We start from the raw sequence: 16,830 nt of genomic DNA on the forward strand, positions 1-16,830 counted from the left end.
ACAATCCAAAAGGATGTGCAGGGGAGGTGGATTGGCATTGCTAAATTGCCCCTTCATCGGAAAAAAGAATTTGGTGCTCTAAATTTATTTTAAAAAGAAAGTAAAATCATGTGGGTTTCAATTTTCAGACGTGCTGACAGTTTATAATCCCATTATCACTTCTCCCTGCTCACAGACTCCCACCTCCAGTTAGAAAGCACCTTGGAAGGTATTGGGTGAGGGTGTTTGCTTGTTCCTTTTGTTGTTGGTCTTCTGTCCAGAGGTCCATTAGCGTCACAATAGAGTGCGATTTCTGCCTAGCTGTTGTCCAAGTCAAGCTCTGTGGTCAACAGTTCAGGAAGTCCTATTGCTACATAATATCTACGTAAATTTGGATTACTCGTGTATGCAGCTTTAAAAGGGATGGAAACTGAAATGAGATCTTCAAAAACAAGTTATTTTGAAAAATAAAACAGGATATATTCCTCCTCCACATTTTTTTCCACTCTCTGAAGGCAGCGGCTCATTCAGATGTGGAATACACTGCATCCAGTTCTGCTCCAATGATCTACACACATCATACGGGGGTTGATTTTAACCCCAGGGCAAGAACGTGGCCCAGTGTGCGCCCGGCTGATTCAGGGGTGATGCGAGGAAACTGGACATGTCCTGTGTGTTGCTGACGCCACGATTGAAATGGCTGGGACTTTTGCTGGGAGGTGGCTGCTTGGCTTTTTTAACTGGGCAGCTCGGAGGTCACATGCTGGAGACTAGAGCGGCTTACTCCCCAAAAAATAAAGCGTTTTCAGAACCACTGGACATCGCAAAGCACTTATAGCCAATTAAATACGTTAAAGTGTAGCTGCTTTATACTGTTGGAAACAGGGCAGCTAACTTGCGCACAGCAAACTTCCACTAACAGCAATATGACAACGACCAGATAATGTGTTCTTGTAATGTTGATCAAGGGATTAATATTCATAGAATTTACAGTGCAGAAGGAGGCCATTCGGCCCATCGAGTCTGCACCGCCCCTTACAAAGAGCACCCTATTCAAGCCCACTTATCTACCCTATTCCCGTAACCCAGTAACCCCCACTTAACCTTTTTGGGCACTAAGGGCAATTTAGCATGGCCAATCCACCTAACCCGCACATCTTAATAATAATAATAATCGCTTATTGTCACAAGTAGGCTTCAATGAAGTTACTGTGAAAAGCCCCTAGTCGCCACAAACCGGCGCCTGTTCGGGGAGGCCGGTACCGGAATTGAAGCCACACTGCTGGCCTTGTTCTGCATTACAAGCCAGCTGTTTAGCCCACTAACCAGCCCCTAAACCAGCCTCCAAATCATCTGTGGACTGTGGGAGGAAACCAGAGCACCCGGAGGAAACCCACGCAGACTCAGCACAGCCGGATATCGAACCTGGGACCCTGGAGCTGTGAAGCAGCTGTGCTAACCACTATGCTACTGTGCTGCCAATAAATTTAGACTACCTAATTCTTTTTTTCCCAATTAAGGGACAGTTTGGCGTGGCCAATCCACCTAACCTGCACATCTTTTTGGGGGTGAAACCCACGCACACATGGTGAGAATGTGCAAACTCCACACGGACAGTGACCCAGGGCCGGGATTTGAACCCGGTCCTCGGCGCCGCAGTCCCAGTGCTAACCACTGCACCACATGCTACCCCTGTATTGGCCAAGACACTGGCGATAACGCCCTTCAAAATAGTGCAGTTAGTTATTTTATGTCTACTTGAGAGAACAAATAAACTCTTGGTTTAACATCCTATCTGACAAACGGCACCAGTGAATGTGCAGCATTTCCTCAGTACCGCACTGGAGGGTCAGGCTTGATATTTTATGCACGAGACCTGGAGTGGGACTTGAACCCAGAGCCTTCAACATTGGCACGTTTTCTACAAACTCATCCACGGCTGACACTTCTACCCTGGCAAAAGGTAAATGCTCAGGGTGGGGGTGGTGAAGATCGTGGCAGGGGGGTTGTTAAAGGTTCCTTTTAGGCTTGGACTTATCCTTCTATGTTCTTAAGTAAGTTTAAGAAACTTTTTTTCTCGTGCTCTCCTGGCACTTTGACCCTGACGGCTTTGCCCTGGTGAAGAAACAACCACTGCTTAAGCCTCCTAAAAATAGCATGTGGTCTTCAAAACATCACTAGAGCTCAATCTGCATAAATTAAACAGAACTCCATTTATATTACATGTACCTCATATTTACCCTGAATGTTAGAATATCAGATAGATATTTGAATTTGTTTTATCATTCTGACATTGTATTCAAAATCTATAGAATCTTATGGTTTTGTTTGATTTGATTTTATTGTTACATGTACCGAAGTACAGTGAAAAGTATTTTTCTGTGGCCGGGGGAACGTACACAGTACGTACATAGTAGACAAAAGAAAATCAACAGAGAACATTGACAAATGGTACATCGACAAACAGTGATTGGTTACAGTGCGGAACAAGGGCCAAACAAAGCAAATACATGAGCAAGAGCAGCATAGGGCGTCGTGAATAGTGTTCTTACAGGGAACTGATCAGTCCCAGGGGGAGTCATTGTGGAGTCTTGTAGCTGTGGGGAAGAAGCTGTTCCTATGTCTGGATGTGTGGGTCTTCAGACATCTGTACCTTCTGCCTGATGGAAGGGTCTGGAAGAAGGCAATGCCTGGGTGGGAGGGGTCTATGATATTGCTGTCTGCCTTCCTGAGGCAGCGGGAGGTGTATACAGAATCAATGTGGGGGTGGCAAGCTTGTGTGATGCGTTGGGCTGAGTTCACCACACTCTGCAGTTTCTTCCGATCTTGGACTGAACAGTTGCCATACCAGGCTGTAATGCAGCCGGATAGGATGCTCTCTATTGCACATCTATAGAAGTTTGAGAGAGTCGATGCAGACGTGCCAAATTTCTTTAGCTTCCGTAGGAAGTAGAGACGTTGTTGTGCTTTCTTGACTGTTGCATCAACGTTCTCAAACTTAGTCTACTTTATACAAAACATTATTGGTCCCGAACCAGATTTTATCAATAACTTGGTGGCTTGGTCTACAATCATAACATATGTCACTGATCAGTCCAGGACAGAGTGTAGTACAGAAATGTGATGATGACAACTGAGTTGATGACTTCTATATCACTTCTGCTGACTCAATTCTGTTTAGTGTCACAATTATTGCACTAACTGAGATCAGAAGAGTCCATTGATGGAACCTGGAACATTTTGATCACCGTGGCTTAGTGCCCTTAACCATACTAGGCCATTTTGTGTCCTTAATTGGTATTGCTATGTTGTTCACAATTATGAGTGAATTTTATCCACCCGTGTCTGCGAGGGTCTCACTCCCCACAACCCAAAGATGTGCAGGTTCGGTGGATTGGCCACACTAAATTGGCCCTTAATTGGAATAGAAAATTGGGTACTCAAAATAATGTAAAATGAATCGGTGCCAGTTTCCCGCTGACAGCGCACCTGGCAGCTTCAACGGGAAATCTATTGACAAGCGGCAGGAAGAGAGAATCCCACCACCAGGGAATGACGCTGCACCGAGAAAAACAAGGCTAGGGGACCGGAGAATTGCACGCCACATCTTTTAAATGTCTCAAAGCTCTTCACATAATTTTTAATCCACCATTCTGTTTCATCAATGCCAGATGAATGACTAGTTGATTTTTTTGTGTGCTATTTGTTGAAGAAGAAATGTCGACCAGAATGTTGGGAGACTTCACTGATCTTTGAATGTTAATCCCCTCTCATCTTCTGTTCTTTTCTTACAAAATGACACAACAACAGGCTCTGGTAACCTTTGAGCTGTAGATAAGGAATAAAGTCATACGACTGACTGAACCTAAAGTTACCAGTCTGTTATATGTGGTAGAAGATGCTCCTCTTAAGTTGGAAAGGGTACAGGAAACTTTATAACTAACTGTCCTATCCCTAAGCTACTAACGTATGGAAAGCTCTCCTTTCCCTGACACAACTATCCCTCACAGTGACATACCATCCATGTTATAATATGCAATATTGATGACATTTCTCAAAATATATGTTCATTATTAAAATGAAAATATTTATTTTAAAAAATTACAAGTGTATTTTTAAACAAGATTTTATTTTGTATCCTGCACTTTATTGATAAATATACTTTCATGTTTTTTTCCCAGCAGGGTGATGTCATGATGGGAAGATAGCCCAGAATTTGCTACTTTGGCGCACATAAAGTTTGTCCTCATGTTGACAGTAAGCATGGGTAAGTAAATCATTGTCTGCTCCTTCCTTTAATTTGGAACCCGTGAAACAAATCGGTGCTTAGTAGAAACACAAAGCAGTTTAGTCAGAGTCCAAAAGAAACACAAGTAATTCAGACACCTGATTGATGTTGTAATGATAAGATAGCACTGCAGAGGTTATAGCATTTGAAAGAAGCTCATTATGCTTACTCTTTCTGAGCAAAGGAGTGGTACGTGAAGGAAGTCAGCTGGGTTAAAATATGTTCTATTCTAACCTTTCGGAGATCTCAGGGCAGTGGTCTGTTTTATTTTCTTTTGTTCCATGGATACCATTACACTGATTACCTGGTTATAAATAGAGCAGTCTTTTGCATGTACTCCGTTCCTTTTTCTGAATGTTTTGCTTTCATCCGATTTTGGACTTACGCTAACACACAAGAGCACATTGCACTAAATCACCTAGCGTAGGTTATGTTCTGTGAGTTGAGGGTTTGATATTAAAGAAATGGGGTCTGCTTGGTGTAAGGGTGAAAAGACCCTTTACACTCAGCACCCTAGTGGCAATTGTTGGGAGGGTACTTACTGCCTTGCTACCCCTTTGACTGCAAGCCGCCAGGCCTACGCTCCTCAATACTTGCACCAATTCACGGCAGAGGGCTCTCGGCTGGGGTGGGGGTGGGGGATGGGGTGGGGGGGGTGTAGGGGGTTGGGGGGCAGAGAATCCCACCTGGCTCCCAACGCCAGCCGGAACCACTCCAGTTTCTCCGCTGGTGGGAGCAATTAGACTCTGGAACAGAGAATCCAGTCCAAAGAATATTCTAAAGCAGATGTAACACTTCCCCAGTGCTAAGATCGGGAATCCCGATCGTGCGGACAACCCCACAGCGAGGCAAAATTGGGATTCGTGCAGTCGCTGTGCCCGCACTGCTGGCATAGTGAGTCTCCCAACATCCCAGCCATGCTTCCCGCCCCAACCCGGCAGGCCCATGCAAATAGCTCCTTAGAGGTACGACACACAACTCACAAGCCAGGTGAGATTCTCTGGCTCCACCAGCCAGATCGATGATTAGATTAAATTTAGATTTAGATTTGTTGTCACGTGTGACGAGATAGAAAGGAGTGAAGTCTTGACTTCATAGATACTAATGACATGGATAGTAAAATTGGCCAGGAAATGTGCTGGAAACACCTTTTTAATTCATTTCTGAAACAACAAGCATCAGGAAGCAAGATGCCCTTTGTCCTGGGCTATTTTAAAAGGACACTCGCCAAGTTGCAGCCGAGGAGCTTTTGACTTGCCTGTACTGGGACAAAATTAATAGTAGTACTGTGAAGAGTTTGAACATTTCAGCTGATCACAGAAAGGCAGAGAATTGTATTGCTATAGAACTATAGAATAGAAACATAGAATGGCTATAGTGCAGAAGTAGGCCATTCCCATCAAGTCTGCACCGACCCTCTGAAAGAGCATCCTAACTTAGGCCCACTAACTTAGGCCCACTCTCCCACCCTATCACCATAACCCTGCACATTTTTGAACTGTGGGAGGAAACCAAAGCAGCCGAGGAAACCTACGCAGACACAGGAAGAAGGTGCAAACTCAACACAGTCACCTAAGGTCGGAATTGAACCTGGGTTTCTGGTGCTGTAAGGCAGCAGTGCTAACTACAGTGCCACTGTGCCTTGCATAGGTATGGATCTGTACCTGTAGTGTTATTTGCTCTGCAGTATGAACAGGACATGCAGAGAGGGGATCATCTGCAAGGAGACAGGAGTAAGAAGAGTTAGATGGCCCTACCAAAGAGGGCTCATCTGGGAGAAGCCATCCTATTTTAATGTGAATCAGGAGCAGGACTGACAGTGGTCAGCGCTGTTGCTTCACAGCGCCAGGCTCCTAGGTTCGATTCCCGGCTTGGGTCACTGTCTGTGCGGAGCCTGCATATTCTCCCAATGTCTACGTGTGTTTCTTCCGGATGTTCAGGTTTCCTCCCACACGTCCTGAAAGACGTGGGGCGGGATTCTCCGACCCCCCCGCCGGGCCGGAGAATCGCCAGGGGGCGGCATAAATCCCACCCCGACGCCGACTGCCGGTTTCTCCAGCGCCGGTTTTTCGGCAGGGGCGGGAATCACGTCGCGCCGGTCGGGGGCCATTGGCAGCGCCCCCCCCCCCCCGGCGACTGTCCGCCCCGCGATGGACCGAGTGGCCGCCCATTTTCGGCCAGTCCCGGTGGCGTAAATCAAACAAGGTCCTTACCGGCGGGACCTGGCTCAGCAGGCGGCCTGCGGAGTCCTCGGGGTGGGGGGGGGGGATCTGGTCCCGGGGGTGGCCCCCCACGGTGGCCTGGCCCACGATCGTGGCCCACCGATTGGCGGGCGGGCCTGTGCTGTGGGGGCATTCTTTCCCTGTAAGTCCGCCATGGCCGGCGCGGAGAAGAACCCCCCTGCGCATGTGCTGGGATGACGCCAGTACACGGTGGCGCTCCCGCGCATGCGCCGGCTAGCGGAGGCCCTTCGGCGCCGGTGCCGGCCTAGCCCCTGAATGTGCGGAGGGTTCTGGACCTTCCGGGCGGCCTGACGCCGGAGTGGTTCACGCCACACCTCAGCGCCGGTACGGCCCGCCGGATAGCGGAGAATCCCAGCCGTGATGTTCGGTAAATTGGGCATTCTGAATTCTCCCTCCGTGTCCCCGAACAGGCACTGGAATGTGGCGACTAGGGGCTTTTCATGTTAACTTCATTGCAGTGTTAATGTAAGCCTACTTGTGACACTAATAAAGATTATTGACAAAGATAGTCTCCACACGAAGCTCTACATGGAACTATCTCTTCCCATGCTTTATTATCATGTGATCTTATATCAGTAATGATGCAGACTATATACTTACATTTCTAACATTAAGAAGTCTTACAACAGCAGGTTCAAGTCCAACAGGTTTATTTGGAATCACTAGCTTTCGGAGCATCGTTCCTTCATCAGGGGAGTGAAGAGGTAGGTTACACAAATACATATATAGACAAAGCCAATGATGCAAGATGATACTTTGAATGCGAGTCTTTGCGGGTAATTAAGTCTTTACAGGTCCAGAAGGTGCGACTGGAGAGAGGGATAATCACAGGTTAAAGAGGTGTGAATTGTCTCAAGCCAGGACTGTTGGTAGGATTTTGCAAACCCAGGCCTGATGGTGGGGGGTTAACTCACTACCATTGCACCATGATTACCCTCCAATAGCTGAGATCTTCCTGCCTGGCCCCATTGTTCCCAACCAACTCACCACTCTCAAGGTTACCTTGACATTGAGCCCCCAGGTGCCTACTCTAGGGGCCAGATATTCTGCCTTCATTAGACGGTGGGCCTGGTGACGCCCTATTAATTAGTGGCTGCTGGCAAAATGCTGCTCCAGGAGTCTTCCGCCCTGGAGCTGACTCTGGTGGCAGAACTTTAGCCTCTTGAAGGATTGAGCCCTGAGTATTTTGCAATTTCTCTCAGAGGGTCTTTGGAACTTTGTTCCTCAAAAGGTGGTGGAAACAGAGGGTGGGATTTACCACCCCCCTCTCCCCTCGGCGGTAGATGCGGCCCACCATTGGCCAGTGGCGGGATCTTCTGGTCCAACCACCGTCAACGGAGTTTCCCATTGTTCACATCTTCCACTGCTGGGGCACCCATGGCAGAGGGGTCGCTGTCGGCAGGACTGGCCGGAAAATCCCACCAGAGACTTTGAATATTTTTAAGGCAGAAGTGGATAGGTTCTTGGTAAAAATGGGGTGATAGGTTATTGATGTGAGGCAGATTTGAGATTATTATATCAGCCATCATCTTAATAAATGGTGGAGCAGGTTTGAGGGGCTGAAAGGTCTACTTCTGCTCCATGTTTATATGCAATGTGTTTGAATAAGGTAGCTTTCATTGTTTTTTTAAAAAAATATATATTTATTAAAGTTTTTTACCAACACAATTTTCCCCCCTTACAAACAATAACCACCCCCGCCCCCCCGTAACAAAATAACACGAAAACGCACTGAACAAGATATATACATGGCAAAATGGTATATTTACATAGCTTTATACACTGGCTCTCTCCCGCATGTGCCAGTTTCCCCCGCCCTTCATGTTATCTCCTGCTCATCCCTCCCCCCCAAGCAATCCCCCATTTCTCCCCCCCCCCCACACACACCCAGGTTTGCTGCTGCTGCTGACCGATCTTCCTCTAACATTCCGCGAGATAGTCTAGGAACAGTTGCCACCGCCAGTAGAACCCCTGCGCAGACCCTCTCAAGGCAAACTTATGAACCTAGCCATGTCGTTTATCCAGGCCTCCAGGCTAGGGTGCTTCGCCTCCTTCCACATTAGCAAGATCCTTCGCCAGGCTACTAGGGACGCAAAGGCCAGAATGCCGGCCTCTTTCGTCTCCTGCACTCCCGGCTCATCCACTACTCCAAATATTGCTAGCCCCCAGCTTGGCTTGACCCAGACTTTCACCACCTGAGATATTGCTCCCGCCACTCCTCTCCAGAACCCTTCCAGTGCCGGGCATGACCAAAACATATGGACATGGTTCACCGGACTCCCTGAATACCTTCCACATCTGTCCTCTACCCCAAAGAACCTACTCAACCTCACCCCCGTCAAGTGCACTCTGTGAACCACCTTAAATTGTATCAGGCTGAGCCTGGCACATGAGGAGGAGGAATTAACCCTACCCAGGGCATCAGCCCACAAACCTTCCTCGATCTCCTCCCCCAGCTCCTCCTCCCATTTACCCTTCAACTCTTCTGCTAGCGCTTCCCCCTCTTCTTTCATCTCTTGGTGTATTGCCGAAACCTTGCCCTCCCCGACCCATACACCCGAGATCACCCTGTCTTGAATTTCTTGTGCCGGGAGCAATGGGAATTCCCTGACCTGTCGCCTCACAAAAGCCCTCACCTGCATATATCTAAAGGCATTTCCCGGGGGTAACTCAAACTTCTCCTCCAGTGCCCCTAGGCTCGCAAATGTCCCGTCAATGAACAGGTCCCCCATTCTTCTAATCCCCGCCCGATGCCAGCCCTGGAACCCCCCGCCCATCTTCCCCGGGACAAACCGGTGGTTACCCCTGTTCGGGGACCACACCGAGGCACCCACTGCACCCCTGTGCCGTCTCCACTGGCCCCAGATCCTTAACGTTGCCGCCACCACCAGGCTCGTGGTATACTTTGATGGCGAGAACGGCAGCGGTGCCGTCACCAACGCCCCCAAGCTCGTTCCTTTACAGGACGCCATCTCCATCCTCTTCCATGCCGCCCCCTCTCCCTCCATAACCCACTTGTAGATCATCGCCACATTTGCTGTCCAGTAGTAGCTCCCTAGGTGTGGCAGCGCCAACCCTCCTCGGTCCCTACTGCGTTCCAGGAACCCCCTCCTTACCCTCGGGGTCTTATTCGCCCACACAAACCCCATAATACTCCTACCTACTCTCTTGAAAAAGCCCTTGGTGATCACGATGGGAAGGCACTGAAACACAAACAAAAACCTCGGAAGGACCACCATTTTGACCGACTGCACTCTACCCACCAGTGAGAGCGGTAACATGTCCCATCCTTTGAAGTCCTCCTCCATTTGGTCCATCAACCTCGTCAGATTCAGTTTATGTAGGGCCCCCCAACTCCTGGCTATCTCAATCCCCGGATACCGGAAACTCCCCACCGCCCTCCTCAGCGGTCGGTCCCTCTTTCTTGGTCCCCTGCCTGTAATACAAAAAGCTCACTCTTCCCTACATTGAGCTTATAGCCCGAGAACTCCCCAAACTCCCTCAGAGTCTGCATGACCTCCACCATCCCCTCCATTGGGTCCGCCACGTACAGCAACAGGTCATCCGCGTATAGCGACACCCGATGCTCTTCTCCCCCTCGGACCACCCCCCTCCATTTATTAGACTCCCTCAGTGATATGGCCAAGGGTTCGATCGCCAATCCAAACAACAGGGGGGACAGGGGGCACCCCTGCCTCGTTTCTTGGTGCAGCCGAAAGTACTCTGACCTCCGCCGGTTCGTCACTACACTCGCCACCGGGGTTCTGTAAAGGAGCTTAACCCAGCTGATAAACCCTCCCCCGAACCCAAACCTACGCAGCACCTCCCAGAGGTACTTTTCCGCATCCATGGCTGCCACTATCTCCGCCTCTCTCTCCTCCGATGGCATCATTATCACGTTTCAGAGCTGCCGCACATTAGTGTTTAATTGCCTTCCCTTTACGAATCACGTCTGGTCCTCATGAATCACCCCCGGGACACAGTCCTCAATCCTCGTGGCCAGCACTTTTGCCAATAACTTAGCGTCCACATTGAGGAGCGAAATCGGCCTGTACGATCCACATTGCAGTGGGTCCTTGTCTCGCTTTAGAATCAAAGAAATTGTCGCCTCCGACATTGTCGGGGGCAGGGTCCCCTCCTCTCTTGCCTCGTTAAAGGTCCTCACTAGTAGCGGGGCCAACAAGTCTACGTACTTTCTGTAGACGCCACCGGGAACCCGTCCGGCCCTGGGGCCTTCCCCGCTTGCATACTCTCCAAACCCTTGCTCAGCTCCTCCAACCCGATTGGTGCCCCCAAACCAGCCACCTCTTGCTCCTCCACCCTCGGGAACCTCAGTTGGTCTAGGAATCGTCTCATCCCCTCTTCCCCCCTGGGGGCTGGGATCTGTACAGCTCTTCATAGAAGGCCTTGAATATCTTGTTTATTTTCGTTACACTCCGAACCGTGGCTCCCCTTCCATCTTTGATTCCCCTATTTCCCTCGCTGCCGTCCTCTTACGGAGCTGGTGTGCCAGCATCCGACTAGCCTTTTCCCCGTACCCGTAGGTCGCCCCCTGCGCCTTCCTCCACTGTGCCTCTGCCTTCCCCATGATCAACAGGTCAAACTCCGTCTGGAGCCGTCGTCTTTCCCCCAGTAATCTTTCCTCCGGGGCCTCTGCGTATCTCCTGTCCACTCTCAACATCTCCCCCATTAACCTCTCCCTTTCCATGCCCTCTGTCTTCTCCCTATGAGCCCTGAGGGAGATTAGCTCTCCCCTGATCACCGCCTTCAACGCCTCCCATACCACCCCCACTCGCACCTTCCCGTTGTCATTGGCCTCCAAGTACCTTTCGATGCACCCCCTCACCTTCCCACACACCATCTCATCTGCCAGCAGTCCCACATCCAGCCGCCACAGCGGGCGTTGGTCCCTCTCCTCTCCCAGCTCCAGTTCCACCCAGTGCGGGGCATGGTCCGAAACGGCTATAGCTGAATACTCCGTCCCCTCCACCCTCGGGATGAGCGCCCTGCCCAGAACAAAGAAATCTATCCGGGAGTAGGCTTTGTGCACGTGGGAGAAGAAAGAAAATTCCCCGGCCTGCGGTCTTGCAAACCTCCATGGGTCCACTCCCCCCATCTGATCCATAAACCCCCTGAGCACCTTGGCCGCCGCCGGCCTCTTTCCCGTCCTTGATCTGGAGCAGTCCAGTGCTGGATCCAACACTGTATTGAAGTCCCCTCCCATTATCAGGCCTCCTATCTCCAGGTCCGTAATGCGTCCCAACATGCGCTTCATGAATCCAGCATCAGCCCAGTTCGGGGCGTATACATTTACCAGCACCACCTACGTCCCTTGCAACCTACCACTCACCATCACATATCTCCCTCCATTATCCACTACGATAGTCTTGGCCTCAAATGTTACATGTTTTCCCACCAAAATTGCCACCCCTCTATTTTTCGCGTCCAGTCCCGAGTGAAATACCTGTCCTACACATCCCCTTCTTAACCTGATCTCCTTTTCTGGGCCAGTCCCGTGTCCGCGTCTCCCTCGCCCTCCAGTCCCCCAGCCGGGGGACCTCCGTCCGGACCACCTCTTCTGTGTCCCATTCCCTTTCGGCCAGTGCAGCAGCAACCCTTTCCCCTTCCCCCCCTCCCCTCCCCCCCGCTAGACCCCTGTCTAGCTTTTTTGCTCCCCCCATATCACTCCCATAAGTCAGCTGACACCTGCTGACCCCGCCGTCCCTTTGACCCTCCCGTGTGGGAGTCTCCCAATCAATATACGTTCCTTCGTTCCCCTTCCCGCCTTTCTTCCCGCGCGCGGGAAAAAAAAAACCTGCGCTTTCCAAAGCCTGCCCCGCCCCCTCTGGCGCAGCTCCTGTCGCAGCCTTGTCTCTCTCCCCCAGCCCATATAACATTTCCTGCACGTGATTGACCCCCTATGTACAACAACCATCATACTTCAACCCTCAAACACCCCCCCACCCTCATAAACCCTCAGAGTCCAACTTTTCAGTTTGTATAAAGGTCCACGCCTCTTCAGGCGTTTCGAAGTAGTAGTGTTGGTCCTTGTATGTAACCCACAGTCATTCTGGCTGCAGCATTCCAAATTTCACTCCTTTCAGATGCAGCACTGCTTTGGCCCAGTTGAAACCCGCTCTCCGCTTAGCAACCTCCGTGCTCCAGTCCGGGTATATTCGGATCTCTGCATTGTCCCACTTGCTGCTCCGCTCCTTCTTGGCCCATTTCAGGACCCTCTCTCTCACCGTAAACCGGTGAAATCTCACCACCATCGCCCTTGGCGGTTCATTTGCCTTGGGCTTCCTCGCCAGCACCGGGTGCGCCCCGTCCAGCTCCAGCGGCCGCGAAGGGGCCTCCGCACCCATCATCGCCCCGATCATCGTGCCCACGTATGCCACGGCATCGGCCCCCTCCACTCCTTCTGGGAGACCCAGGATCCTCAGATTATTTCTCCTCGACCTGTTCTCCAGGTCTTCGAGTCTTCCCGCCCACTTCTTGTGTAGCGCCTCGTTCTGCTCCACTCTCACCGCCAGGCCCACGAGCTCGTCCTCATTCTCACTCACTCTTTTCTGGACCTCCTGGATCTTCACCTCGTGGGCCTTCTGGGTTATCCCTAGTCCTTCAATTACCGCCAGCATAGGCGCCAGCATCTCCTTACGCAGCTCCTCGCAGCAGCGCTTGATGAATTCCTGCATCTCCTCTTTGTCCCCGGCCGTGGCCATTTTGAAATTTTTCCCTCGCTTCTCCGGCTGCTCCAGTGCCGCTTTTTTGGCCGTTGCACTTCGGGTCCAGTCCATAAAAGTTGGTAGGGGACCTCTCTCTTCTCTTCCCCACGGGTTGTCTGTGAAAAAAATTCCGTTGGGGCTCCTCTAGCGAGCCCGAAAGTCCGTGATCACGGGAGCTGCCGAATCGTGCGGCTTAGCTCCGCATAGCCGCAACCGGAAGTGGTAGCTTTCATTGTTGATTAGCTTGCAGCATATGCAAGCTGTGAGATTGCACTGCTACAAATCTAACACTCTAAAGTGTGTGAGGGTAAGGTGAAGCTTCAAATACAGCTAATAGTCATAATTGACGTTGGTATGTGAGTGATGGTGGTGTTGCGAATGAAGAATTATGTAAGGCTAGAGGGGAAGTTGGTGCAAATTGACATTTGAAACTGCATTGACTGACCTTGCCCACTGCATGCAGGTTCTTGGGGCTACACTCTGGTGTTGATTTACAATTGTGACGTTTAAGGGGAGTCTTGACAAATATATGAATAGGATGGGAATAGCAGGATACGGGCCCCGGAAGTGTACAAAGTTTCAGGTTAGACGGGCAGCATGGTCAGCGCAGGCTCAGAGGGCCAAAAGGCCTGTTCCTGTGCTGTACCTTTCTTTGTTCTTTGTTGATTGCCATTGCAATCTGCTCCTACTGTTTTCTGGGATTGTCTGGAGAGTCCCCTGAACCTCGAGGGATAGATTTCATCTCTCTTCCTCTGCACCTACTTTGACCAAGGCTTCATACGCAGTGCTGGCAAATCCTGGAGCCCTCTCTCTGCCGTATCACTATTTAGTGTTTTTCTCGCTCACAAAACTCCTCTGCAACCAATTCCAACACCCACTCCAGACACAGTACCCCTCCCCTACATCGAAACGACAAGCTTGGTTAATCATACACCATGATCCCTGTACCCATTTTTGGGCCTTATCGAATTTTCTGACCCTAATGTTTAAAATGTTAAAAAGGTACAATACCATGTCCATATTTAGACCTAATCAAAATTCCCAGCCTATGTTTAAAATGTAAAAATATTCAACTAGATAGAGAGAAATTATTTTCTCTGGTCAGGGAATCGAGGACAAGGGAATATAATCTTAAATTACAGCCAAACTAATCTGGCTGTAATTAAGTTACAGCCAAACTACTAACCATCTACAAGTTTGCTGACGATACGACCATAGTGGGCCGGATCTCGAATAACGATGAGTCTGAATACAGGAGGGAGATAGAGAACCTAGTGGAGTGGTGTAGCGACAACAATCTCTCCCTCAATGCCAGCAAAACTAAAGAGCTGGTAATTGACTTCAGGAAGCAAAGTACTGTACACACCCCTGTCAGCATCAACGGGACCGAGGTGGAGATGGTTAGCAGTTTCAAATTCCTAGGGGTGCACATCTCCAAAATCTGTCCTGGTCCACCCACGTCGACGCTCCCACCAAGAAAGCACAACAGCGCCTATACTTCCTCAGGAAACTAAGGAAATTTGGCATGTCCACATTAACCCTTACCAACTTTTACAGATGCACCATAGAAAACATCCTATCAGGCTGCAGCACAGCCTGGTATGGCAACTGCTCGGCCCAGGACCGCAAGAAACTTCAGAGAGTCGTGAACACCGCCCAGTCCATCACACGAACCTGCCTCCCATCCATTGACTCCATCTACACCTCCCGCTGCCTGGGGAAAGCGGGCAGTATAATCAAAGATCCCTCCCACCTGGCTTACTCACTCTTCCAACTTCTTCCATCGGGCAGGAGATACAGAAGTCTGAGAACACGCACGAACAGACTCAAAAACAGCTTCTTCCCCACTGTCACCAGACTCCTAAATGACCCTCTTATGGACTGATTTCATGAACACTACACCCTGTATGCTTCATCCGATGCCAGTGCTTTTGTAGTTACATTGTATATGTTGTGTTGCCCTATTATGTATTTTCTTTTATTCCCTTTTCTTCTCATGTACTTAATGATCTGTTGAGCTGCTTGCAGAAAAATACTTTTCACTGTACCTCGGTACACGTGACAATAAACAAATCCAATCCAATCCAGGTGGGGAATTTTTCGTACACCGGATAATGGAAATCCTGAATGTTCTCCCAAAGAGGCTATGGCTCCTGTGTAAAAGGGAACTTTCGAGATGGGGCTTTAAGATTTTTGTTGGAGAAGGGTATCAAATGATATGGAGCAAGAGTTGAGGTACTGATCGGTCAAGATTTAATTAAATGGCAGAGAAAGCTTGAAGGACTGAATGGCCCACTCCTTTTCCTATGAAAAGGTTTACTCAATCTTTGGTCCACCTCAAAACAAAATCTTGTTGAAGCGAGTGTGGTATTATGAGGTTTGTCCTGTAATGTTTATGCTGATTAGGCCTGCTTTTTGTCAAGTTAACATTATCCTTCTGTTCCCTGTTAAAGCGATCCCAGCAACTGGTGTCACAGCAACATGCTAAGAATAACTTCTGGTTACTGTGTAACTCGGAGTGAGGTAATGGTATTTTAGCTATTTGAAATTAAAATGAAATGAAATGAAAATGGAAATCGCTTATTGTCACAAGTAGGCTTCAAATGAAGTCCCTAGTCTCCACATTCCGGCGCCTGTTCGGGAAGGCTGGTACGGGAATTGAACCGTGCTGCTGGCTTGCCTTGGTCTGCTTTAAAAGCCAGCTCTTAGCTCTGTGCTAAACCAGCCCCTACCAGACCCCTATTTGGGCTCTTCTTCAAGCAGCACAGTCTGTCTGCAGCATGCGGAATAAATAGATTGAATTAGCGAGGCTGGTTTTGGGAAGTGAAAACTATGTTGCCTTTGCATTAGGTAAAGTTTATTCTTGCATGATGTTTTTGTGCAGACTAGCAGCTTACCATTTGGATAGCGTTTCTAACCTCGCCTAAGATCCTGAAGTCAGAGAGGAATTCCATCAGGTAGTGATCAGGGAAGCATTTGAAGTTAATTGAGAGAGATAGCGAAGGTATGTTTAGGCAGAGAATTCCAGAGTTTATGTGGAGATTTCTTTCCTTTGAAAAAGATGCACAATCATTGGCGATGTGGGCAGGATTCTCTGCCGCCGGGATGCTCCATTTTGCCGGCAGCCCGGGGGTTTCCCGACGGCATGGGGCTGCTCCACAGTGGGAAACCCCATTGACTGGCCGGCGTAAAGGAGCATCCCGCCTGCGGGTTGAGGCAGATATGTGGTGCAGCGGGGCTACACAATTAGGTCAGTCACCACCTGAATAAAAAAAAATGCATGTTTTTGGTTTAGGATGAGAAGGGACCAAAATTCGCCTAGTTTGGTTTCTATCATTTTGATCTTTGCAACATACCATAATATTGTAGTTAAATATGATCATGGGAATCGATCTGTATTAATCTGACTGCATCGGGGGTGTGGCAAAGAAAACCAGACAGTGGTGGAAAGCTTTGAAACCATTGTTCTAAAACCACCAGTACGAGGATGCTACATAGATTGTTGCCTGACTTCTGGATCAACGACAAACAGCACCCGTCATCTATTATGCTTTCAGTTGCCTAAAGGCTTCACCGTGAGCTTTTAAGCTGTAAA

The 16,830-nt window shown here is 49.4% G+C and overlaps 1 protein-coding gene across 2 annotated transcripts in view; it reads left to right on the forward strand.

The window, feature by feature from the left end:
* The window catches only part of map3k22 (mitogen-activated protein kinase kinase kinase 22), a 206,841-nt gene that overhangs the window by 39,838 nt on the left and 150,173 nt on the right, over nucleotides 1-16,830 (forward strand). Inside the window, exon 2 of one of the 2 annotated variants that reach the window (XM_072468212.1) lies at nucleotides 4,161-4,246. In XM_072468212.1, the coding sequence (XP_072324313.1) occupies nucleotides 4,228-4,246 (19 nt within the window). In that variant the 5' untranslated portion in view covers nucleotides 4,161-4,227. The remainder of the gene's footprint in view (nucleotides 1-4,160; nucleotides 4,247-16,830) is intronic. The other variant, XM_072468213.1, reaches the window with a different exon arrangement.

This window comes from Scyliorhinus torazame, chromosome 11, assembly GCF_047496885.1.
Source record: "Scyliorhinus torazame isolate Kashiwa2021f chromosome 11, sScyTor2.1, whole genome shotgun sequence".
Lineage (NCBI taxonomy): Eukaryota > Metazoa > Chordata > Chondrichthyes > Carcharhiniformes > Scyliorhinidae > Scyliorhinus > Scyliorhinus torazame.